The following is a 26686-nucleotide window of genomic DNA, read 5'->3' on the forward strand; positions in this document are numbered from 1 at the left end:
TACAATTAAACTAAATGCTTGTTTAATGTAGGTCTATTATACTTCTCAATGACCCACATACTGTGGTTCATTGATTAGAGCTGCTACCTTCGCCTCCACTGAGTTCAGCCTGTCATTCAAAGCTGTGATTCGACTGCAGTTGAGACAATCTGAAAAATAGACAATTTATTTCTTTACCTTCATGATTCAGACTCTTAAAAATGTGGTTCTCCCCTGCCCGTGTGTTGGATAGTGAAATTAGTAACTGTTCACAATTCTTACTAGAGAATGTCTCTCCTGTGCGTGCAGGTGGCCGGCGTAGCGTTGATGGTCTCCTTATCGCCTCCTGAGCCACAAGCTGGTTCCCAACATCTGTGAAAAGACAGAAAAATTTAAGTTCTGTGACCTGATGATTTCTCGACTTGAAAACATAATCTTTAGATTTGTAAATTGTTCTTTGTATTAAATTGTGGAAATCCCAGCCGAGAAGTGGTGGGTTTCAGCTGCTTCAAATGTCAGGATTTGCTCCTTTTTTCTATTTCATATAATTGGAAATGTAATATATTTAGGTTTTGGATTGTTGATCAAACTTTGGAAGATATCGGTTGACCGTTTACTCGGATAACAAACATTAATTCTGCTTCTGTCAGTGTTACCTTCTTTCCAGTGATTTTCTAGTAGCCACTACAGTGTAAACAGAAGACAAATATGGAAATCATGGGTAACAGCTTTTGTCTCTGTTACATTTCTTGGATACAAACGGTGTATATGCCGTGCCTTTGCCAAGTTAGTTTTCCTTTGCCTTGTTTCTTATGAAATATATAGTTTCCTTGTACACAGAGAATAGTCTCAGCTTCCATTCTTTCTTGCCTTCTTTTTATGAAGTGTGGGTGTTTGTGTCCCTGGATTGTGGTTGTTTTAATGGTTAGAGCTTTGTGAAAATTCTAGACTGACTCCTTTGTCTGGCCTGGTCTGGCTGTGGTCCGCCCAGGTGCCCCTGATACAAACAAGAGGCTGGGTTCAGCACCTCATTAGCCACTAGGAAGCACGTCTTTCCATTCAGTGGCCAGCAGTCGCAGTCAACGCCAAGTACAAGCCATGAAATAGCACCTGCAGGACTGAGCAGGAGCAGGAGAACGGTATTCTTTTACAACAGCCTCACTCCTTGTAAGATCAGACATCCTGATCTTTTTCTATCCACCAGAATAAGAAAATGGAGAGCTTATTGTCACGAAGAAAGATAAACTTTGGGAACTTAAGACAGGAAAGCCTAACGGGTAGAGTGATTACCCAAAGATCGGGGAGAAAGAGAGAGCGAGAGAGAGAGAGAGAAAAGAAAGGGCAAAGGAGCATAGGATGAAAATTACATAGAACACATGCGTGTTTATGTGTTTGGGGTAAATTGAGAATGCTTTAATCATTTCTTAACCTGTGTGTTCATGATTTTTTTAAGGTAGGGGTATATCTAAGGGGATTATTTTTGTTGGCAATATATTCTTTGCACTTATAAGAAAACACACTTGATCCACGCCATACAACATACTACTACTACCTTATGTGGTGGACTCTGGAGACAAAGAGAGGTGTGTGTACATGAAAATGCACACACCAGGAACATTTTCACTGAAGCTCAGCTTATGTACATGGCTGCATTCAATTTCAAAGGGGGCTATGCTTAGGAAATCTAGCTCTCATTCCTCCCAACAGCACCTCTTATCCTTCAAGAGCAAAGAACACTCAAGTGCCAAGATTCCCTCACCCACACTCAAGCTTTTGTATGAAGCATTAAGCTAGGTTTGACCTCCCCCCAACACACACACACACACACACACCAAACGCACACAAACACACACACACTTACATTCTGTCTTGAAACTAATTAATAATAATTTAATATCCTGCAAGGCCCATCTCTTGTTCAATAGTGTTTATTAAGTGCAAGGCATTCAATGTGTGTTTATGCAGGCTCTGATTTGAGGAAGGAGGATGACTTGCCTTGCCTCAGTGTGATACATCACCATGTTGGCCAACAACATCATCACAGCTAATGAAGGCCCCCTGATGGACACGATTCATTGTCTCCAGACTTTGTTCTCAGTGGGCTAATTGCCCCGCTGCAAGGGGTCGAACAAATGCGCGAATGTATTTGACCCATTGGCCCCAAGTTGCACTGGGCCTTAATCAGTGAGTGAGTCAAAGCTCTTCATTAAAGAATGACCCTCACAGAGAGTTTGGACGGGTTATCTTTCATTATCTCTTGAGTTATTCGCTCTCCTCTCTATCACAAACTTGCACACATATAGAGTTAAGTCATTCTTTTACAAAAACTGTTAAAATTTGTGTGTTCCAGCAGTTATGAAGGATAGCCTATGGAATTCTTTTATACTTGTATACATGATTTTACTGTACATACATACTGGTTCTATTATTAATGAGCCAAGGTCAGTCAATCAGTGATACTCTCCAAGTAAAAATAAATCAGAGCCCTCGTGGTAAGAGCACAGTGGAGGCTGCCAACCTGAGAGTACAGTTTTTTAATAATCTGCAAGTGTTGCTGGAGGTTTGATGTTTTCAATTTGGTTTTCCTCATCTATGCATCTTGACATTAGGTGGGGTTGTGCCAACATTCCTGCCAAAGTGCCAAAGTAGTTGATGAGCAAACTGCTTTGCTCATCAACTACGTAGGTTTACTTGTTTTCTGCTGTGCAGAAAGATAAAGCAGTTTGCAGACAGAAAAGCTTTAAAAAGCTATGAGGTTTGTTGTCCTTGTGGTGTTGGAAGCAGAGGGGGGAGGAATATATAGTTTGAACAAGGTATTGAGGTAGTAAATGGGTTGTACAGCCTTTAAAGCCTTTTTCTATACTGTGTCTAACTTTGTTATGTCAAACTTTATAGTTCCAGCTGTGAGATACAATACAATGTCTGGCCACAGCTGTGAACAAAAACACCAAAACACACAAACAGTACAGTAAGCAGACACAGCAGAGAACAAGCTCCTGATCCATCTCTGTCTGGTCAATTAGCTGAGCTCAGCATTGCAGCATCATTAGTGACCAAGTGCTGACATCCAGCCAGAGGAGGTGTTCGTGTTTGTCTCTGTCTCTGAGTTGCTTCAGACAGACTGAAGACTGGTACAACACATACATACAGAGACCACCATACACCTCAAAATAAAGTCAGTAAATTAAGCTGAACAAGGCTACTCAGAACATATGTTTGCTGAGCGAGTGGGTCCTTTGGTCTATTTTTGAATCCAAAAGAGACAACTGAAGTGATTTCATGATGGCATGGTTTCATTCTGCTCTCCTTCTGCTCACTTTCTCTTCCTTTCTGTAGTCTGAATTCTGTGTTTTAAACTAATTTCTGTATAGCATAAACCCAATTCAATGGAGACCTGCTGGATTATGTAAAGACAGAGGATGCAGAGGATAGAGTTAGATGGAGGCACATGATTCGCTGTGGCGACCCCTGAAAGGGAGCAGCCGAAAGGAAAAGAAGAAGAAGATGTCAAGACATCAGTGTGACACCTGTTTAACTTTAGGTTCCTGTGATATTGTCTCTCCTCAGCAGTTTAGCACAGGGTACTTTGTGCTTGTGGAGTGCAAACCTACATCTGAACCCCAGCGAATGCTTTCCCAGGGTCACAGGTTTCTTTTATTAGGTGATTGACGAGTAGGGCGGGAAACACTTCATCATTTCCTTCCTTTGGAATTGCCACTCTGCCTCCTCACCTCTTAGCCTGAGAGAAGAGCAGTCCACACACTGGACAGGTTCAGCTGTAATTACAGGTGAGAAGGAAGCGCAGCCTTGGTAAAACAACCGGTCAGATAATTGACCCCAGAGGAAAATGTAAGCTAGGCAAGACTGAATGCTCACCTTCATACTGTTAAGTTGAAAACAAGTGCAGTGAGCTAAGCGACATCTGCTCATGTTTACAAGTCTAGGTGAGGTGTTGGAAAGACCTGCTGTGAAGCCATATTACAGCCTCCAGGAGGTGAGAGCATGCAGGGTCAGAGAGGTTCTCACCTCATGCACACATATTTCACCTAATCATTTGGCACAGACACTTAAGCAAAGCTGGATTAGGGTAGACAGACCTCCAGCAGTCACTAGCAAGGGTGAACAAAAATATATTGTATTTAGTCTGGATACTGCAACTAAGGAGATGATTAACAAAATATCCTTGTGCTCTTTTGGAAGTTGTAAAACCAATAACTTTATTTGATTTGATTTGCTTTAAATTAGTATAGTTTTTCTAATCTGTCTGAATACTGCAAATGCTCTGATTTTACTTTGAATCTGCTTGTTTGATCTGTCATAAATACCATGCACACAACACAGATAAACAAGTGCAAGATACTGATTTTGTCACATTTACAAAGAATAAGTTACACTATATACTGTTAAGCATTATTGGATAAATTTGGGCAAATATGTAAAACTGTAAGAGTCTGTTGTGCAGTAAAGTTTCTAAATACATACATACATATAAATAATTACACCCCGATGCTGCATTTCCACTTGAGATGACGTCATTCAGAGCTGTCTGAAACTGACAGTAAGGTTTTAGGTAATAGTTTTTAGAAAGCTTGTGTGAATAGATAAAAGTGGGGTGTTCTTTTATTGACCATGTCAAGAAGTGAATGGACTCTCCTGCAACTTAGACTTTTGCTTTTCATCGAATTTGTTTATTTATTTTTTGTATGTTTGGTATAATGCCGTAATGTTCAGAGGGCTAAGAAAAACCTGGAAAATATAGACATATTATTAGAGCTAGTATGGACAATGGAGGTATAAACACATGCTGTAGAGGCTAGATCAGTGTGACCAGCAGTGTTGTTCCACTAAACGCCTTGAGTTTGGCTCTAAATCTGCTGATTCTCACATCAGTTCTTTCAGCTCTTCTAGCCTATCCAGATGTGCGTGCACACACAGTCTCTAATCTTTCACAGGAAGGAGGAGGGTGTCCTGCCTCTTCTCCCACCTCCCTGTCCCAGACATGTCTGTCTTTACCTCACCTTCCCTCTCACTCACTCTCCCTATCTCTCTCACTCTCTGTTTTCCCAGCACATGCCTGTAGTGACGCTGTTGGCAGTGACAGGGTCTGCATCTTCATCCGGCCACCCTTCTAGCCCCTTCCCCAGCAGTGGTGTGGTGTGTAAGTACAGACCCACACCAGGCTGAATGGTCTGACTGGTGGGGTGACGGCAGTCTGCTGACAGAGGCTCCGATTGGCATTCTGGGATAGGAGACTGGCCTCACTGGGCACAGACATCTTTGGGGCAGACCTCTTTGCACAGGATACAGCACTCACCTTCCATAACCTCCCCTCCCATCAATCTGTGAGTCTTCCTGCTAATAGTATTTTCCAGAAGTTTTAGTCATAAGAGACCCACAACTATCAGTCAAACAGAAGCTTGGTCCAGACTGTCAAGAATACCTGCAAGGCAATCGTAGATACTAATTACAGGAAAATTGAGCTTTGTTTCACAATCACTCACCACCTTCACCTCTAATTACTGAGCAGCACAGATCTGCCTGCAATTTTTATGAACTGCTCCTTTTGGGGTGTAGGAGTGATGTGTTTTCAGTCCTGTTATCAACACTCTGACTAAGAATAGGCGGTCTCTTTGGGCATCTCACTCCCTGAATGTCCACGGCAGCAAGAGCGGCAGATTGTGTTTATACAGATTTTTTTAGTAAAATAAAAATTTAAATACTTGTAATGTGTTGCTATCACAGTAGTATCCAAAAACAAATACTGAAAGCATATGAAAAAATGGAAACATCAAGGCTAACAATTTTCTTGGTGCCATGAAAGCAAGCAATGCCATGGTTTTGTAAAGTGGCTAAAATTAGTGGTGGGCACATCTGTCAAATTGCAACATGCTTATTTGAGATAGCATGTGGTCAAATCCTCCCAGCAGTCTTTAAACATTTCCTCCACTTGAAAGCAGCAGATGTCTAATAAAAGTATGTGGCAGAGGCTGACAATCCAGCTCACACGCTTCACTTTTATTAAGAGAGACACAATAACGATGAAACCCAATGAAACCCAGCTCCTACCCCATGACCCTGGTTGGCCCAAATAAAAGCTGCTTTGTCAACTTTTCCTTTGCAACACTCTCCCTTTCAGTGAACTCGGTTGCCATCTTATCCAGTGATTTTCAACCTTTATCCTCGTCTCTCAATCTCTGTCTTTCTCCCAGTTCCCAGGGGAAAGAGTAAAAAGAGTCCCTGCAGAACTGCAGACAAGGACTGACTGGATGAAACCACACACTGTTGTGTTGCTTTACTGTGATAGGGACGGGTCCTTCTTGTCTGTGACCTCCACTTATGTAAAACTCCACACAAACCACATAAATTAAAGCCAACTCCTCTAACCCAGCACATTGCCACAAGTGGCCAACTAACAATAGCTCTAAAAACAACTGGGATGATAAAATAACCTCCTTGCATGCGTGTGCTACAACATATTAACTTTAAGTTATTGCTGTTGACTACACAAGCTATATATAATGCATGCTGCACTGAGCTGTTTAACAGTTCACCCTTTATGAGGTTTTGTGACACAAATAGAAAAACTGTGTCAACATCATATACAGTTGATTTTTCTTTAAAGGATAATTCCAGTTTATTATATTTTGGATAGGCTGGCCATCATTTTTCTTTTTTTGTAACATCATGGTGCTCAGTCCAATGGGGCATTAAACTCAGACATTATTACAAATGGGGTACAGATAGGTTGTTGACAAAGTCACACTTTACCGACACTACTTTAACACTAATTTAGTTGGAGGCAAAAAGAGTGAGTACTGCGGGTTATAGTTTAACCATGAGTCACTCTATAAACTGTAATGCACACGGTGGAAATACTGTTCCCTTTTTGTATAATCTTGTCACTCTTTGGGTTTATAGCATGTCAGCCCTTTTATAAAGTCATGTTCAAACATCTCATTTATCAACTTCTGTCTTATTAAAGATAGAAACAATGACCAAATCTACATATATAAGAGGACCTGTTACACAATCAGTTTTCAGTTGCAAAAAGTACTTACATTAGCTGTTGCTTAGCACAGCTCATTAAAGGCTGACCTTAAAACCTTAATAGAACATTAAAGTCTCCATATAGCTTCTGTATTTAGCACATGTGGAAATGGAATTACAGCCAATGTGGTTTAACAATTAGGTAGACTGCAGCCTATGCTTTGGAGGTATTTACACCTAGTTTAATGTCAGCCTCCAGCCTCCTGTCCTCATGGAGAATATGCAGGGCTCTGAACAGTCCAGCTATGAACAAATGCAATTACTAAATGTAAGATTAACAGCAGCTACAAAGGTGCAACATGTAAAATAATACTTTGGAGTTACTGGGGTACATATTCCACTAATATTGGTGGAGGCTAGTTGCATTCCTCAACTAAAGACCACTTACAGCAAGCTTAAATGTCCTTTACCAGATTCTTCAACAAGTTAATCTCTAATATGTCAAAGTAATGCTGCTTCTTTGGGATTAGTGAAATAATTGCTGAGCTGTAATATATTGTTGTACATAGTGCAGTTGTCTAAGAGCCCCAGGGTTGGTAGTTTGGTTCCCATTTCTTCCTGGCCACATGTCGAAGTGCCTTTGGACAAGACAATGAAACCCCCATAGCACTGGGGTTTAATAATAAACTATTACTAATTATTGTTATAAAAATGAAAAATAGGATGGTACAAAAATAAAGATTTTGTGGGTCAAATATACCCAAACAATAGGCTGCAAACAAATCAAATAATATAGAACTGACCAATTAGAATATGAACAGCAGTGGAGAAGTTTACACACTGCTGCTCTCTCTAAAAACATGCTGCTGAATTCCTGGCCAGCAGACCCTTTACTCTGACCCTGTTCATTACCATACAGAGGTTGACAAGAGCTGCAGCACTCTGCCCATAGCTGCAGCCAAGCAGTGCACAAGCCAATCCACAAACCTTTAGCTAAACATCCTGCCCTGTGTTCTCTACTGTACACACTCAATGCATGGGGATTAAATCCTTTACCCTCCGTGTTTGAAGGACAAGTCCAGTCCAACACACAGTTTATTTGTCCAAGGTTAGTCTGTGCACTCACTTATTACAGCTCAGAGGCCTGTTCCCACACCAGCCAAATGTAATTTTCCTCCTGTGGTGTGATTTGTGTGTGAGTACACACGAGAACAAGAAAAAAGGTTTCAATAACCTAAATTTTCCTTAACCACCCATGTAAACAATAAAAACAATGGGGTCCCCTCTGCAGCAGGATCCATGACAACCAAACACAAAAGCTCCTTTCGAACACAGTGACTGTGTGATAGTGACTTGTCCATTCAGAGCCAAGACACAATTGCCAGAGTGAAGCCTTTCCAACTCCCCTAAGGATGATGTTCTGCTTCAATCTAAATCCGAAACTTGCCTCACTCCGGAGGGCTATAAATGAACTGAGAGCAGCAGACATGTGTGGTAAGAAGCAGGCCAAATCTTTGTTCAGTATTGTTTCAATTTTCTTCATGATTCAGCTTCTAGCAGAGAGCATTGTCCATTTCCTTCACCATAACAAATCATTTGATTTGTCAGTCTCTTTTGGGACATCTCATATAACACCCTAATCTCCATTTTGCCTTCATAAGCTTGGGTCATTTTACTGTAGAGGTATTTAGAGGGTTGTCAGGGGGAAAATGCAAGATGTTACAGGCTGAAAGAGCTAAAGACCACTGTTTCATCACCCCTGTTTAATGGGACTGAGGCAGACGAGTTTATAGAGGAAACATTTTATTTACTACCTCTCCTCATCAGATATTGCAGTCCACATTGCAAATATACTTGACTGCCAATAAAAACATTCTGTAGAAATATAATCTATGGAAATAAAAACTCTCTGTATCAGTTTCAACAGGTCAAGAATCATTTGTCAATTTTAAGTATTGTTACAATGAAGGAGTCTTGTTTATCCAAAATGATGGAATGTTGAGTGGAGTTTCAGAAACTCAGGGGGTAAAAAAATAATATTAGTATTCAATTTACTATGAAAACTACCAAAAGTTAAGGCCTCAGTGTGACTCAAATGAAGTGCTTGGTCTGAGAAACATTACCATTTAAAGCGACCCTGTGGAGCTTCTGTCCACTAACACTTTTATGCAGTTATTAGGAGTTTTGTTCATGTGTACACTTTATGAGACCCATGGAACAACAACAGCAGTATAACTTTCAACTTGTTGTCAGAAATGTCGGAAATCGTTTTATTTGTAGTTACAAATGGTCTATAGCGTGAAAGAGTGGTGTGAAAATGATCTATTGCTGCTTTGTTTACAGTATAAAGTCCCTTCTATTCTGTCTTCCTCTAATGCAAATGCAGAATGAGCAGTGCTACATCGGGTTGGCAGCCGATGGTCTTTGTCGTCACTAGTTCTTTGACGTCAGCTTGGTGTGTCACAGGCTTTAGAGACATGAACCATTTCCCTTACTTTACCAGATGAGCTGTTGCATAAGGAGCCATTATGAGATAAATGACCACTTTTTTAAAATCTAAAAGGATACAAACTTATTTCAATAGAACTGCCAAATAAAATGCAAGCTAATTTATGCATAATATGGCCTCTAAGTATCTGGAACACTTTAGGTTTTATACAGTATGTTCTTGCTTCAAAGGAACTGTACCATATCTGCTCAGTGCCGTAGTAAGTTTCCTGACAGCAGATACGCTCATGCATGAAAGGAAAGCAGACATGGAAGTCTGGCTGATAAAAGCACAGACGGCTGTGTCTGTCTGTCCGACATGCTACTTGTCTGAAGAAGTAAGTCCTTTGTTGTGGATCTGGCTAAGTCACATACAGTCTGTTACTGCAGACCTGACTCAAAAGCAAGTCCTCAAAGCTCCTGCTTTAGACGGTTCATATTCTCCCGTAAAAAAACACTTTAGGACTGAAAAACCACAACATTTTAGAAAACCACAGAAAGGAGCAAACGCTAAGCAAGGTCCCAGGTAAGAGAGAATAGAAATCATAAACTAACGTGACATAAGACACACATCTCTTCCATTCAATCATATGAAATCCACCTACTGTTGCTTCCATCACTCTATTACAAACAAACAGTCACATATGGGTAAGCTCTCAAAGCAGTGGCAGAGCGCCAGGATCAACACCACTCCCTCCACACTCCAGGTTCAGTATATAAGATTGATGAGTCTGCAGCACACTGCTGCCTCATTGTCTTCACCACCACCTTAATGCCAAATCTAAGCATCAATCTTTACATCGTTATACATTTCTTTGCAACTGTGCACCTGTTAAAACACATACACACACACACACAGAGGGCTGAGACTGACCACTGCATTGCACAGTCATCCACCTGATATCATATGGTCCCTCCTCTCAATGTGCTGACAGATGGGGCCTCCACACTAGCTATTTTTTTTTGTAGACACACATAATCTTGCTCATGCAGAAAATTAAACTACAATTAAAGGCACCAGGATTGTGTTTTCAGATCCCAGCTTTGACCTTTGAGGATTAATAGAGTATTTAGCCAAATGTATTTAGCCAAACGTTTTATAATGTCATTGTTCCCTATTGTATTTTCCACATGTATTCAGTGGACTATCATGATGGCATGAACATTTTGTGTTATCATTTCACAAAATTCTACTGTCCCAAATAATTATTGAGTAATGTGTGTTTTTTTTCTAATTTAATAAAATAGTGGAATTCTACTCAGTTTCACGATTTTATGTAATTTTACAAGAAAACACTTTCTATATTGTGACACACTTTTTTTTTTGTCCTTTTGGCTTATCCCGTGAGTTCAGGGTCTCCACAGCAGATCCTTGTCCACATGTTGATTTGGCACAGTCTGGATGCTGGATGCCCTTCCTGACGAAACCCTCCCTAATTTCTGCCGGGCTTGGCTCACCCAGGACCAGGCTTGGCCTAGCCGGGACAGGGGATTGAACAACGGACCACACGACTGCCTTACCAACTGAGCTACAGCTGCCCCTTATGGCTTCCATCATGGTAGGGAAAGGTGTATATTGATCGGCGAACCCTCAGCCTTTGGCCTTTTTGGGGCTGTACCTTCTCATATAAACTCACATAAGCTTAAAGTGCCAAAGGCCTAAAAGCCAAACCTATTTTATTACTAATAAATTGTGCTAATTAGCATTCAACCTGATATGACCTGGCTTTCTGGCAGACTTAGCAAAATCTTCAAGGTTTACGTGATTATTTAGTTTAACCTGGATGCATTATGTGCAGAAGTTGCATACTGTACATGTATACATGCTCACACACAGAGAACACAAACCTACACGCATATAGAGTTGTGTAATAGCTGTGTGAAGCTGAGCTGCTCTCAGTCTAATCCCTGGGTGAATGGCGTGCTGTGGGCCAAGCATTCCTCTGTGTCTTTCTCAGGCTTTCTGAGGATTAGACCCCACTTACCTCCAGGGGCTGCAGTGTGGGATCAAAGCTGATTGGACTTTTTGGATTCAGGATGATAGCATGTGGAAAAGTGAGCCTGTACTCAGGTAGACTCAGTGAGGAGCCCGGGAACATGACACCTCTGCCAAGACATGTAACTGTGACACAGGTCGAACACACCTGGTGGGGTCAAACCTGTGCTAATCCAGTTCAGTGTTAACTGGCACTGTGCTGATTGATGGCTGGCCCGCAGGAGGTGAGGCTTTATTACGAGCCATAATGCAGGTATGTTAGATCTCAGCTCACTGAAGTTACACAAACAAAAACTTACATTTTAATCATGGCTTTTCCCTGTCATGCTGACTGCTTACAAAGTAAAAAGAGCTTTTCATAAAGAGACATAAATGAAAGATGTATGTGACAGTTGTGTAGCGACATGGACTTCAATTTCCTGATGAATCACGGAGCAGCACAGGCTTTACCCTAACTAAACTTATAACCAGTCAAATAGAAGACAAATAAAACAAACATGACAAAACTGCAGTGACCTGAAAACACCTAAACAGATCCATAGATCCAACCTTTACCCCAGCTAATACAAGGCTTACTTTAACCCATTAACCGTAAAGCTAATGGGTTAAAGTAAAGGAAGTCTTTATTATGGTAATACATTGTTTAAAGTATTTAAATGACACAAATAGCCCACAGCAACACAAATACAAAAAAAATAGTTTTTCTGTCAGAGATATAACAACACGATTAACAAGACTAACATGTCAAGTTCCTCTGGATACACTGAAAAATATAATCAGTATATACTCAAATATACTCACGTCTTAATGAGAAAATAGTGTCCATACATACTGTCTGCAGTATTCGCTATTCAGACAAAAAACCAACAGTTGACAGACACTGCATCAAAGGAGGACGCAAATAATTCAGTAAAGGAATTTTAAAGCTTAATCTATGTGTGTCCAAAGCTATCTGTAGTGTCTCCATCCTGACGACCAACATTTTGTGTGGCATGGTTCTGAAACTCCCTTGGAAAAAAACTAAATTACATTCAGAGGATTTCAGCAGCCTGGAGATAAGCATAATCATGACAGGCATGGTCTGGCAAACAAAAACAATGATGATTGTGTGTGCATGTCACTTAATCCGCAGTGTATTATCTACATCTTGTATTCCTGCTCTTTGTTCTGTCTATGTAGATGAAAGATTATTACCCATGAGGGGCCTATGTGCACCTAACATGCCCTCTGCACAGGTGTCTTCTGGCATCCCCATGGTCTATCTCTACTCTGTCTAGAGTAACACCAACACCCAACACCCGCCCAGTGACGACATCTGGGGTCTGGCCAGTGTTACTCCAACATGTGGTTCTGCCTTATGTCTGCTTCCTCTGACAGATAAAATAAAGCGGGCCCTCATGCACGCAGAGACTACGCTTTGTTTGTGTTTTGCACCACTGGAGATAAGTGTGCATGCTCTGTGTGATCTACAAAGTGATGATAAGCTAAAGAGAGGCATCCAAAACTGAGAATTGTGAGTGTTTTTGTACAACTCTTTTTTTTTTTTAGAACAGGTCGTAGGGGTAGTAGACAAATAAGAGGAAAAACTTCAAATTTAGATTAATATGTTCTGGCTTATGACATTCAACAAGGTGCAAAGTACATATGTGACATTCACATATAGCTGTGGCATGTACAAATGTTGTGGACAGACAACCTAGCAGACACAGAGGTAAAAGGCATGTTCAGTGATGGATATAGGTGGGTGCTGCTGGAATTTATTGTCTGTGAAACATTTAAGGCAGGAAAAACCTTGAAAACCTTAAAAAATACGAGCACTGCTACTATTTTGTTGGTTTAAAGTTTAATATCAACAGCATACGTTGTCATGCACTGTGTACTACTATACCGTATGCTTTTGCAGATTTCTTTGTTCCAAACAAGCTTTGGCACAAGTCATAATCAAAAGGATTTTACCTTAATTGCCTTGAAATAAGTGCAGCAACATTGCATAATGTAAAAATTAGTTTACAGGGAATAAATTACCCCAAACAGTAAAATCAACAGAGTTTATTTTATGCCTCAAAGAGAGATTTATTAACTGTAGAGTGAGTGCTCCAAGTTATAGAGCAGATGTAGGGATTTGTTTTTTTTTTACTTTTTGGCTAAGACAAACCAGTGGGGGTCGCTGGATGATTCAGTCTAGAAAAGCATTCAGTGATGCACTATTGAAAGTTATTTTGTGTTCAGTTCTTTCTCCGCCTTGGCTAACACAGAAACTGATGCTGCTAGGTAATGAAGTTCTCTGATGTAAATGTGACATCCATTCTCTGTCACTCTCAGGCTAAAGACTGGGACTGAAGTCTCCTACAGTTCAAAAATGCGCTGCAGTGTACTGCTGCGTCTGCTGCAGATCACTCAGAGAAAGAAATGAGAAAACTGCTGGTAAAAATTAAAAAGGAGAAAAGATAAGAGGGGGATAAGAAGAAATAGTATAAGAGGAAGGGAGATGTGGTGCTTGTATTGACAGAATTTTCACTCCCTTTATCCTTTGCTCCTCTGCCATCAAACTAGAATGAGGGTCTTATCTCTGAAAAACAGCTGAACACTACATGCCCACAGACAGAGCTGACAGTGTGAAGACATGCACACAATGATAAAAGCACACAAATACAGAGGAGAGGCTCCCATGCAGAGGAGTGGAAGTAGATTACAGGATCAGAGGAGTGGGGATACGCAGCTCAAACTGTGTACCAGAACCATCAATGTGTTTATAGCAGAGAAAAACCACAGGCCCAACGAGAAGTGAACAGTGCGGAGCCATCAATCATGTTGCTAAAACAGACTGTGTGATCACAGTTACAGGTCAACAGGGGTTGGTCCTGCAGGACATCAGCAATGGGTGTTTTAGTGGATGCAACCCTTATCACAGCACAGCATTACAAAGGAACAAAGGCTCCCCTTCAAACTCTGCTGGCATTCACAAAGTTATTCAACAACCTCCTCGCACTCCCTAACAGCCACACTGAGAAACTGCTGATTGAGGAAAAGAAAAACTTCAAGACAAACTTTGCAGTAGCACCTCTAAAACTTGGTGAAACTAATAATAATATATACATTTCAAATGTTCCAAAACTAAAAAAAGTTATTGTTTAAAATGAAATATTTTAAAATGATGTAAAAACTATCTATCATTATGTTTTGGTTGATGGAATAATTATAGTCACCACAAGAAAAAGTTTTTCAGATAGATAATGCAGGTAGAAGTAAATATAGATCTGAGATGAGCAGGACAGCTGTTCAAAGATTTGGGTTAGGGTTAGCAGTGGGTGTAGAGGCCATTTAGAGATGCTTGATGGTATTTAGACTCAGTGAGGTTAAGATATATTTTCAATATCAAGTTTAAAAAGATACCAGAAATTAAACTTGATCTGTTACAGTCTTGTTGAGCCGAGAATCTATTGTTGGTTTTCAAGTCAAAATCATGTACAGGTGAGACCCAGCCAACATCTCCCACCCCCCATGGCCTGTGTGTTATAATTTATCAGTAAAACCCTTTTCAAAGCAGATGCGGCAACGTGCCGAGCTCCCAGCTCCAGACATTAACACTCCTCAGTCAGAGGGAGAAGAGTACACTGACAGATACATGTTGAGTTAAAACATCTGGCCTGTCTCAAATAAATACATCTCTCATGTGCGTATATATTTGTAGTACCTATCTAGAGTGAGTGTATTCGTTGTGTGTGTGTGTGTGTGTGTGTGTGTATGTGTGTAGGTTAAACATGATGACTGAATCCTCTCTGTTCTCCCCTCCCCAGTTGTGGCATAACTGGCAGTGTGACTTTGAAGCAGACCTACAAGATCGACCCGATCTCTTCTGGCACTTGGAGCTGAAGTAAAAATGGATGGATGAGTCCCACTGTTTGACTCTGTGCACCAAAATGACTGAAGTATATCGAAACGTGATATGGAGAGAGTGGAGATATCGAGAGAGTGTATGTTAGGAAAACAAGTCCTGCTTCTCATCTCACAGTTGTAACACAGACAGAGGTTAAAGTGCAGACAGAAGTTAAAGACTTCAAGATCCAGTAGTTAATAAAACCATCAACAGCATATATTACGAGCTCTTAATTCTATTACTTACCCTCTTTCTCTCTTATCATGTTTTTCATTGATTCATAAAAATTGCTTCACCATCTACACACAAAACATAAAGGCTAATTGTGCTGACTTAGTTTGTTGTTTGTTTTAACTGCAGAGTGTTAAACTACTTAAGAAAGCTGTAAAAACCACATATAGAGCGAAACAGTTTTTACAACTCATTATACATCCATTTACATAAAACTATAAATGGGGACTTTGTCACATTCAAGAACTACAAAAAAGTTCCTCCAGTCCAAACTTACCTGCACATGTATCTAGGATAATGAAACATTCTACAGAGAGATAACACTTACAAATACAAACTGTAAGCTCAAACGTTTCCTCAACAGGTTCAGAGATGTTTAGATATGAATAGGGGTGTCATGGATGACCTGCTGGTGTTCATCAAACTTCACTGTTTAGGAATATCTGAGTGGTCTTCTTCATGGTACAAACAGCATTGAGCATATGGTATAGACCTGGTCCCCCTCATCTTCCCTGGCTGATACGAATGCTCCATGTTTCCATAGCCTCTGCACAGCAAACTGTACCACATTATGCTGTTTCCTTTTAGCGTCCACACTTTTCATCAACAACTCTACTCAAACTTTCATTTACACATTAGCAGAAGGGAATGGAGTCAAACTGATGATGATAACCATCCACACTCCACTTGCCTGCTCCATGACCTCTCAAATTGATGCTTCGGGCCCTTCCAGAGAGGAGGGTGGCTGCTTGCTGCTGACAGAAGCTGCCTTGGTCTTGACTGAGGACCTCCTGGAAAGCTCCAGCAAACTCAGCTGCACTTTTGGAACAAAAAGTGAACTGGCAGCAGCTCGGGTTAAGATTTCTGCACTGTCAGGTGCAGCCAGGGGAAAGGAATTCCAGCTTGGCGAAAAGAGCTGCTCTGATGGATGAATGATCTCGAGCAGTATTTGTAATTCATCTCCTAGCGTGCCCTCTCCTGTCCCAGTGCGGATCAGGGAGTGTGTGAGGCCTTCATCACAATTACACAACCACAACGAAAGTATTGGTTCAAGACAGAGACTTAGTGCACTCCCTGTGCCTCTGGGAGGTGTACTGTACAAACTGGCCACATAATTCAGTATAGCTAAAAAGAAAACAGGGGAACAATAGACAAAAGACAACATTAAAGAAGAAGATGTAATACAAAGTACATTCAATTCTCTCAGGATATCTTAGTCAGTCATCTTCCTAAATGCAGAGGCACTTGTACAGCGCTCTCTTTGGCTTTAATCATTCATTTGATTTACTGATACTCTGTTACTAAAAGGGACACATTGTACTCCCCTAGCATGACCAGCTCACAACACACAGCTCTGAAGTATCTCAGAAATATAAGAGTGACACTAAATGGCTATGTCAAGAAATTTCAAGATACAGTGCTGCCAATCAAGGAACAATACCTGGCATTATTCTGCAGGAAAGCACAAACCCTGCACCCCTTGATTCCCTGTCCTTTCACCTCTTTAGCGTCTCAAGGGCTACACACCCAGCGGTGCATAGACCATGAGAGGGTCAGACAGAGCACACAAAAAGACAAGGGAGCCTCAAATTTAATTTACTTCCAAAGTTTGGTTACATTATGAAAAAGATAAAGTACCTCAATAAATTACCTCAAAGGAGCATTGTGGTTATGAGAGTATGAAAGATGCTCATCATGGTTATTACTTCAGTATGTTCTTTGTCCTTTCAACAGTAACATGAACAGGCCTTTCCAATAAAGAAAACTCCTCCATTTCCCCTGCTCTCTGTGAGCCTTATAATATTTTTGCTTTATCTGGCTAAAACAACAATGCCATCCCATTTGTGTCAGCTTGTGACAACAAGAAAGACGGAAAAAAGTACATCCTCTCTTCCGTTCTCACTTTCGCTCCCTATTTCCACCTGGCAGCACTTGAGGAAACGTGTCCCATTGGAGATGTGCCATCCAGTACAGCCATTCTGGTTTCACGGACTCATCTTTTTCTCCATCTAGGAGAGGGGATAGATTATGCCTCCCCCTCTGAGCGAGGCCAGAAAGAAGAAAAAGGGTGAGAGCTGAGCTCAGACATTCGGGACAAACTGTAATTCTCCACTTTGTCTCGGGGTTAGGAACCCATTTAGCCACAGATTTAGTAACTCTGCCACAATAGGGCTCTGTTTACTCGGGTAGCTAGTTTTACAAAGGCAAAGCGAAGGGTTCATATAAAACGCATTAACTGAGAATAATCCTTTTGGTCTTTGTAAATAGGATGTAATGATGGGGGATGTCCAAAGAGGGTAACCATCTTGCAAAGGCTCAAAGAGGCCAATTTGTGTGCAGGCAGTGATTCAGCACTAAATCCTCTGAGGTGTATAACTGTGGTTTGTGACATAACAGTATCACCATTTACTGTACCCCAGTTCAGTTACAGAAAAAAAAACAAATATATATGTATATAAATATATATATATATATATATAACCACTGTGAACATTCCTTAGAGATTTAATTTATGCTTTTTCTCCATTTTGTCCTAGATTTGTAATGTGTAATGTGAAAATTTGAAAAATTGAGAGAATTTGGTGGATGTTTTTATCCACTCAATCTTACAGACTCAGTCTTGCATACAGTTACATCAGCGAGACTTGAGTGAGGGCTTCAACTAACAATTATTTCCCTCACTAATTATTTTGTCAGTTACTTTCTTTAGACGTGCTTAAATTGTTCTCACTATAAAATGCCAGAAAAATTGCTTGTTTGATTGAAACCAGAGACCAGAAGCCAAAGTGTTCAATTTCATATGAACAATAATATTAAACCATTAAAAACAACACATTTTAGAAGCTAGGGAACTCCTAAATCCACATCAACACAGACCTACTGCCAGTGAAGTACAGTCTGAAAGCACAACTTCAGAAAGCTGTATATTAAGTTACTTTGATTGATTTGATGGTTGTTCTATCTTGCTGCCAGACCTGGTGTCTCCACAAAGCTGTTCAGACATAGTCTCATGGGGCTACATTTTCTGCCTTTCAGGTAAGACGGAGCACTTTAGAAGGAGGACAAGGAAGGCAGCCAATAGAAAGAAAAAGGCCACGACATTACCCTTTGTCCCTCAACACACAGTCAATAACAGTGGCAGACACAACAGACAGAGCTTTAACTTTGGCACAGTAGCAATGATTAACTGCCCTGTCCACCTATCTAACATAAGGCACACATGCAACCGATACTGATAATTTATCCATGCAGAAACAGAGGGACAGTGAGCATGTGTCTGTGTCCCATATCAAGCATATCAATTACAGCAACTCAGCAAGTTCAGCTCACTGCTTGTTTGTCATGTCTGTGTGAGGCGAGTCATGTGTGGTGAACAAATCAGTCAGAAAATGTACAATTTAGGGCTAGGACACGTGTATTTCTGTACAGATATGATATAAATGTGTGTGTGCTAGTAAGAGCAGTTGATTTTACTACCTTACACACTTCTGCATATGTGCAAGTGTAAGTGTTTGCTGCAAGGCTCTGACTGTGAGCACAGCATGAATGAATGAGAGAGCCATAAACACCTGAGAAAGAAGGAACCCTCTCTAGGCTGGTATTTATGGTTCTGATTGAGGAGGGGGAATGGGGAGGTGGTTGAGTTGTCATGCATAGATCTCCACTGGCTGTGGCGAGGGCCCAACTAAAACACCAGGGGTGTTAAAGCCCCCGTGGATGAGTCCCAGAGGGCAGTGAAGCAGACTAAAAACAGGCCTGGGTTTAGAGGTTCATGGGTACGTTCTTTTGTTAATGAGCTCACCTCGCTGGGCCTCTCTGTCTCCAGGTCCTCCAACACTGCCTCACCAGCCACACCAATGCCACAATCTCTCGCTTCAGCCAAAAAGACTGGACCTGGAGCACTGAAGGATGCCACACTTCCTGACAACATGCAAACCACTTGGTGCTCCTGAAATGATCTCGATCAAGACAAGTTTTTCAGAGGTGGTAAAAGGAAACATAATACCAGGTTAAAATCTGTACAGTGCTGTAGGGTGAACATTCAGGCCCTAATGTGTGGCTATATAACAAAGCCCCTGAGAAATAACCCCAGACAAGGTAGGTCAGCAAAGAAGATACTAGTTTGTTCTTAAATAATGCATGTGTTACATGGTCTATTTGGGAAGGATACACAGCGCGTGAAATTATAGCACCACCATAGAACACTACAGAGTATGTGTGGCACATTAGCTCATTCCAAAGTAATTTAATGTGCATTTCAAAATGCATTAAAAATATCGAACAAAAACAACTAGTGCAAAATGCATCAGTGCTTGTTTCTTTAAACCACTTTTGAACTGGTCCTAAATAAACATCTACTTCATCTTTTGCTTCAGTGTTCCCATGTGTATGATAACTTCATGACCGATTATTCATTGTACGCCAACTATAATAATTTATTACGTAAAACTGACCCTGGAGCTTAAATAAATTATAGCATCTAATCACATTTCTGCTCAGATCATGTGAGATATCCATTGTCCCCACTCACAACTATCTATTAAATCTTTGGGACTGGATTTCACAACTTTTGCTCAATATGATTTGTCACTTTAACATGTAAGTACTAGAATTAACAGTGGAACTTCCAGTACAGCCTACGCAATAAACACTGACCATTTAACTGTACTATTAACCATGACAAAGACATAGCTGCCACAGATTTATATACAGTATATACAGTACAGTATTTTGGTTTGTGGCCACCTAAACACACAAAAAAACGCTTGCCAGCGCTCTTCTGGATTAGTTTATTGTTTGTCAGTGACTATATAAGCAATGCTGCTGTGTATAGCTTCAGTTATGCATATTAAACATTTCATCTCCACAGGCAAGTTCTATTGTCATCTGGACTTTTCTCTTCCAACCAATCAAATGAGGTAATTTCTCTTTGGTCAAGACGGTTGGATTGAGGGTAATTCCTGCTCCTGTGTCAGATTTAAGCCTGAAAGCCAACCAGGCATGTCTCTAATTAGACTGACTGCTGGTGCAGTTCATCCAAACTTTCTCTCTGCTTGTCCCCAGTCCAGAAGTAATCACAACCATCAGCACCACTCCTCTCATCCCTGCTGAGCACTGTATCAACCACATGAGCAAATGGAAATATGTGCAAAGCTGAAAGCAGAACTCAAAAACCAGATAGAAACAATGACTTTAATTCTACACCTTATACAGTACAAAAGTGCAACATTTCGAGGCTGGGAAGCAGAGACTAAACAGGGAGTGGGGTGTCTGGGAGGTCAATGATACAAGAGGCCATAAATGATGTCACCTCATCGTGCCATAGTGAGCTCTCTGTGATGTGGTGGTCTGATTGTGGTTACATGGGAGCGGAGGAAGTTTGAAGGTCAGCTTCATAAAACCCCCACCCACTAAGCCGCAACACATGAGCTTCTCTTATGTGGTGTAGTGAACTCATAACAGTGACAAATAAGCAACTAGATCATCAGGACTACTGGGAGTATACAAAAATTTCACTGATACAGTGTAAAAGAACAATATCTAAAGTAAAAGAAACGCTTTTTGTGTTCCACAATATGCATGTACTGGGATAAGAGAGCAGTAAGAAGGGGACATAACAGGATTTTATAGGGATTCACGTGATTGACTGAAACAAAAGGGGCAGCAAGAGAACAAAAGGAAAAGTTTAAGTTGGGCCGATAGAAAATAAATCTCCAACAACTGACGAAAAATTCATTTGCTCCAGCTTCTCAGAGAAGAGATCATAAACTGTTTTTATGTTTTCTATGACACAATTGAATATATTTGGGTGTTTTGCATGTTTGGTTGCACAGAATAAGATAGGTAAATGGATGCCTTCAAGCATTTTTCACAATTATTTGACACTTAACTTAAAAAACATGTGTTTTTACTAACTTTGAGGCAATTGTATGAAGAGAACTTGGAGTGCGTAGGCCTTGCACACATGTCCTGTATGTATCGTTACAACAAATATGGGGCTTGAATGTCTTCTGTGGTTGTTTCCTTCCTTGGAAGACCTTCAAAAATGAAGTCAATCAGTTAACCAGGAAAAGATTTATCGTGTGAAAAATAGAGAACATAATAATTTGCTATGTAAAGGTTTGCCCTGTATACATTTGTGAACTAAAGAAAAGGAGATTAAGAGCAAAAAATCTAAGTGGGCAAGTAACTGAAATTCTGACATATTAGTCAAGAAATGATCTGAAATAAGTCTGGGATTGATGTATACGTGATTACCAGCAAATGGATCCAATGAACTCTTTTAAAGACAGGATCTTAGGCGTCATCAATGCTGCCACTGTCTCAGAAACACCAAATATGCTTTATCACTTTCTCAGTAACAACCTAAAGACACTGGCGCAGTGTTGTATAGTACCTACATCATGCAACTCTACACCTGCAGGCTGGAGGACGGTGATATGCTGATGGGCAAAGAGCAGATGGGGTTAATGCAGTTTTAATGACATCAGTCACTGAGTTGATCAGAACAAACAGATAAAGCTCACAGATCCACTTTTAAAAGGTCTTTTCTTTCTTTTTTAACATGATGAAAGTTTTTTTACAAGGGAACTTGCGCAGAAAGAGAGCTTATTTCTTCTTTCTGTTCCTGATTGCTAGATGGGTCACTCTGTCAGCACACCAGTCCACTTAAGCTACCGAATGGAGGGAAATGCCTCTGCTTTATTAGGGACAGAAGAATACTCCAGCTGCCATGGCACGTGCCTGTGTGTGTGTGTGTCTATTTTCATCCTTAAAAGTTTTTTGCGCTGCTGAATTGGCCCACTTTATATCTTTCTGACTGCAGGAAAAACTGTTTTCAATGCACCCCCGGGGGGAGTCTTTAGTAATAATAAATAAATCAGTAAGCAGAAAAGGCATTTCCAGTCCAGGAGCCAGATACATAAAACTTAACTCAGATTCAAGGCTAAGTATGAAACTTTAAAAAAGATTCAACTAAAGAACTGTGCATCTGTATTTCTTAATGTTCAGTACCATTTATTTTAGATTTAAGAACAGGCTTAACATAAAGGACAACTAATAAAGCGTGAAGCATTAAAGTAAATGTGGTTCTTCATCTTCATCGACAGATGTCACATTAACAATTTAGATATAAATCAAATGTAATTCATAATAATGTGTCCTCTAACTATAACCTGGCTGCTCTAAAAAATTACATTCTGCCATTACTCTGCCTGGCTTTTTCTTTTGCCTTAGTTTATTGAAGGTGAACAAAAACCCTAAAGGCACAGGAAGTTATAATTATAATTCTTATGACTCTATCATTAGTATTCCACAGGCTGCAATACTATTTTGCATAGTGTGTGTGCTGTATGTGGTTTGCCTGGAACATTAAAACATCATAATGTTATGATAATTACCGGTATATATTCCAGTTTAAATATCTGAACTACTGTATAAAGTATAATTTGGAGATTTTTCATGAACCTGATGAACACTTACATAACAATAAGACAAAATGGAAAGAAGGACAAGCAGGAGAAGTGAAAAAATGTCCCTCTAGTGTTTGGTTGAGTTCATTTTAGGTTGGCTGGTTGGTAATGTCAGTGGTGTTATTTGTTAATTAATGACTATAACGACAATCCTTCTGAGCGTGGCGATTGGGCTAAAAAGCCTGGACGCTCCCACGTCTAATCTCATCTGGAGCCAAGTCTGCCTTAACTTCAGCTGCTTCCAATTTGGGCTCAGCATTTGTGCTGTGCTATCCATTTACATAACCATGAATATCAGCTGCTGTGGCCTTTTCTGCACACTGGCTGCAGCTTGCTTCCCTATATGCAGTCAATTTATGTATGTTAATATATCTGATGAATGCATAAATATTCTGGATGCAAGTGTGACTGCAGCTAAACCTGACAACCAATCTGCTTTTTTTGTGAATGAAATAGAGCAAGACAGAAAAACACATGTAACACCTGCTAATGCAAACACAGGGGAATCCAGGAATGTGACTGAAGGAAAAGGGGAGAGCTCAGTGAAAAAGTGACTGAATGTTTTGTCAGTGTAATGACTATGATAGCTGCTCTGTGTGGTCTAAGAGGAGTGGGAATGGAGGTCACCTGTTTAATTCCCCTCCCCTTTGACCTTAGGCTGGGGTGCCTCCACTCACATTGACTGAAGCCTGCTGCCATTAAAGCCGCTAATCACACTGAACAGCTGCATCCCCCAGTGTTCAAATCCTCAACACCTCACTCTTCCACCCACACATTCACTTTGGCAGTCAGACAGACACCGGCCTTCACTCCCACTCTTCCTTTGCTAATGGCAAGCTGCAGCCGTCCGATGTTAAAAGCGCAGGGTTTAGCATGTAGGCCTGTGATAAGCCGTGCTGAGCTGTGAAAACACAGATTACATTTCTGCAGCTTATTACAGACAACATGCTTCTGCCTCCAAGCCATACTGTTATTGCCACCCAAAAACCGCAGCCTCCGCTTAGCTGTGAGATATGGCTTGATGGGGACCCCTGCGGTAGAGCTTTGACAGCCATGCTAATTCAAGTCTACGTCCCCCCATATGTTTTGCAGCACAGTGGCCCCCTCCTGTGAAGGCTACAACCACATTGCTTTTGAGTGCTTTCCTGCATAAATCAAATCAAGGCCAAGACATCATCTGCTGTCTCAAAGTAGCATCTTCACATTTTCAAGACTCTGTCAAAATTAGCAGATAACGGACAAAAGTCCAGAAATGACTATAAATTTTTAGCAATTTCCAAGCTGCTGAGTCCAGACATCAATCCTGACTGTACTGCACACTGATACCAAAGCAACATATAAGGAACAGAGTCTTTGAGTGCCAGCTCTAATATAATAATGTTGTTTTTATAGGTTGTTATTGATATTCCTCTATCAGTAAATTGCCTGTAAATTAAGTATAATTTGAATATTTGTATTTGATGTACTGTAGCATAAATTGGGATATTCCATCTGAAAAGAAGCATTTACTTACTTGGAATGTCAAAGCCAACCAGGCATACATTAAATCCCTTTTTCTGGCAGACCATAAAAGCGCCTCCATCTGCAAATACTTAGCCTTTTTTTTCTCAGGCTCAATCAGAGATAAAGACCATTGTGTTCCATGTCTAGAATTAAGACTGTATCTCCCAAACCTCATAGAAAACAATTAGGACCCAGTAATTATACCACTGGCCTGGAATTCCAGCCAAGTCGTGAATTGGGGTAAGGAAGTAAGAAAAAAAAGAAAAAGATGTGTAAGGTGCCTGTCTGATGCAGTGCTATCTTACTGCGTTTGGCCTCAGATGGAGTAACTTTGTTTATCAGCCTGGATTGATGTAATGTTTTACTTTTGGAGCCCTAAGTTTAAATGTGATAGGCCAAAAAAACTCATAAGCTTGTGTACTTGATGACAGCATGGAGTGATCGCTTTCCATAACATTCTCCCATTTATCTCTATAGTTTGCACACTGGTGCTGGCAGGAAAAGATTTATATTTACATTTAGTCATTTAGCAGACGCTTTTATCTAAAGCAACTTACAAGTGAGGTACAAAGCAAGCAAGAATCAAAGCAAGGAGAAAGATGTGAGAATGAAGGGATGCAAGAGAAAATACATCTCCACTGAAAATATTGTAGACATCTGCTGTAATGCAGGGAGAATCAGACATGGCCAGGGGCTTTTAGGGTGGCAGGAGAACAGTGAAGGTAAAAGGAGGCAAATGAGGGGATCAGATACATTTTCCACAGTCTGTGAAAAGCAGACACATAGAGAAAAAGGGAGAAGAGGGGCAAAGGTATATAAAAGGGATGGACTCTGTGTAGCACATGGGGAATAAATGGCTCAATAAATCTATGTATATAAAAAAATAGCGGTTTATTCATGGACACCCCTAGTATACAATAAACACTGGAACTTTTTTAAAGAAATACACAGATCAGCCCCAACATTAACACTGGTGGTCTTATTGATGTCATTGAGGACAAGGATCAGCATGGCCACTCTAAGCAGTCTGCAGTTACACAGTCTCATACTGAGCTAAATGTAATTCACTGTGTGGAGAGGTTGTAGAAGTGCAAAAAGCTCAATGCCCAAATAAAAGTGCGAGTATTGGCCTTGGAAGAATTCTAGCATTTTACTCAAGTAAAAGTACTAAGCAGAATATCTGCATTTGGCTTAGTACAAAATGTGTACAAAAGTACAATTTATTTCAAACAATAATTACTATGGTAATTATGAAAAAACATGTACAGTAATGAATTTTAAAAAAGGCTTAGAGATCACTGTTGGTAAAGGAGGAATTGATTTTAACCACTCTCTGTGCAGACAGGTGGTTGACCCATAATTGTATTGTACATGAGTATTTATCATCATATCATATCATATGGATCATAATTAGTTTTATACTAAAATCAAAAGGTTAATGTTGTGCCTGAGTGGTGTATGTATTTGGTGTTTGCTATTGTTGAGATTTATGAGAGCATTGTGTTCTTAATGGGTGACCTAGACATTTCAATAGTTGTTTGTTCTTTTATAAAATTGAAGCCCCTTCATTTATGGAGCCATTTTAATTCAGGCTAACTCTGGTCAAACAATTGCTCATAACTGTCTGGAAATCTGCAAAGAGGCGTGTTGAGATTTGCAGACAGAGCCACACACAGGTAATAAAAGCCTGGATTTGAAACTTGCACCCACTGAACTATGAGTGTAGTTTTAACTTCGCTTGGCAACACTATGGCAACAGATTTAACCACAATCCGGTCTCCAGCTTTGCCCATGTGGCAAGCTTTTATTTCTCCTTAGGGCGGCGTATGAGGCACTCAGCAGCGGGATATCAGGTTCTGTGCTGGCAAGAGGTTCTGCTCACACGGCAGGAGAAGAACAAAGCGTCGGTGGCCCTGGATAGCATCCATGGTGCCAGAGAGTAAAGGCCCTGTGAATAGGAACTGTCACTTCTACTCAGCTCTGCCTGTGATCTGAGCCACCCGGAACGACGCTCAGATAAGTGACTAATCCCAGCATCCCCCCTGGCTTCACAGCCCCCTACTACCATGACAACTAGCGAGGCATCTCCTCCTCCAACAACTTAATTAGATAATTTACTCCGTGTTTAATTGGGTGTTCTTCTGCTTTTTTAAA

The 26686-nt window shown here is 40.5% G+C and overlaps 1 protein-coding gene and 1 long non-coding RNA gene across 5 annotated transcripts in view; one reads left to right on the top strand and one right to left on the bottom strand.

The window, feature by feature from the left end:
* emid1 (EMI domain containing 1) overlaps positions 1-26686 on the bottom strand; it is a 48141-nt gene that overhangs the window by 12622 nt on the left and 8833 nt on the right. For all 4 annotated transcript variants that reach the window (XM_067520071.1, XM_067520070.1, XM_067520068.1 and 1 more), the window contains exons 4-5: positions 262-351; positions 88-149 (exon numbers count right to left, since the gene is read on the bottom strand). In XM_067520071.1, coding sequence (XP_067376172.1) covers positions 88-149; positions 262-351 — 152 coding nt within the window. The remainder of the gene's footprint in view (positions 1-87; positions 150-261; positions 352-26686) is intronic.
* On the top strand, positions 8320-15640 carry LOC137135667 (uncharacterized). Its single transcript, XR_010915476.1, has 3 exons — positions 8320-8460; positions 10808-11012; positions 15247-15640. It is a non-coding gene; the product is annotated as an uncharacterized lncRNA (long non-coding RNA).

The sequence above is a fragment of the Channa argus genome, chromosome 11 (genome assembly GCF_033026475.1).
Source record: "Channa argus isolate prfri chromosome 11, Channa argus male v1.0, whole genome shotgun sequence".
NCBI lineage: Eukaryota > Metazoa > Chordata > Actinopteri > Anabantiformes > Channidae > Channa > Channa argus.